This window comes from Vombatus ursinus, unplaced genomic scaffold (genome assembly GCF_900497805.2).
Source record: "Vombatus ursinus unplaced genomic scaffold, bare-nosed wombat genome assembly UNPS02014775.1, whole genome shotgun sequence".
Classification (NCBI taxonomy): Eukaryota; Metazoa; Chordata; class Mammalia; order Diprotodontia; family Vombatidae; genus Vombatus; species Vombatus ursinus.
In genome coordinates this window covers 9,008,077-9,008,694 of record NW_020954553.1, presented here as the reverse complement: position 1 = coordinate 9,008,694, position 618 = coordinate 9,008,077, and the positions used below count along the sequence as shown (strand labels likewise).

Here is a 618-nt window from a genome sequence, read left to right as displayed (position 1 = left end):
TCTCTCTCTCTCTCTCTCTCTCTCTCTCTCTCTCTCTCTCTCTCCCCTTTACCTATCTACATATCTATCTTTCTATCTTTCCATGTGCTAATGGGGTAGGGGAGTCAGGGGAAATGGGACGTTGCAGCTCCTCCCACACCATCTAGTGGTGAAATGAGCTCTCTCTGCTGCTCCCAGACTGGGCAGTGGTACCGTCTGCCCCCAAGAAGAGAAATGGGGAAGGATGTGGTCCTTGCCCGTCCCCAGTCACTTTGGGAGACTCACCCATTGGGGGTGTCCCCAGTGTCTGTCTCCCCACAATCTGGGCTGGCCCCAGGCCATCCAGGAAGTCACTGAACTGGCTCTCAGCTCCCAGTCTGGCTGCAGGGAAGATAAACCTGTGGACAAGAAGATAAAAAGGAAGTCCAGAGCACAGGGTTAGGATACCCTGGGGATGTGGGGACCTGGGTACCTGGGGCTGAGGTCCTCTTTCCCCCTCTGCAGGGTAGGAGGAGGGTAGGGGAAATTCTGAGCCAGAAGACCTGTGTTCAAATACTGACTCTGATAGTTACTGCCTGTTTGAACTCGGGCGGGTCAATTCCCCTCTTGAGTTTCAGTTTCCCCCACTGTAAAATGGAG

At 53.9% G+C, this 618-nt stretch overlaps 1 protein-coding gene across 1 annotated transcript in view; it reads right to left on the bottom strand.

The window, feature by feature from the left end:
* The window catches only part of RIMS3 (regulating synaptic membrane exocytosis 3), a 22,618-nt gene that overhangs the window by 9,583 nt on the left and 12,417 nt on the right, over positions 1 to 618 (bottom strand). Inside the window, exon 3 of the mRNA XM_027864537.1 lies at positions 265 to 377. Coding sequence (XP_027720338.1) covers positions 265 to 377 — 113 coding nt within the window. The remainder of the gene's footprint in view (positions 1 to 264; positions 378 to 618) is intronic.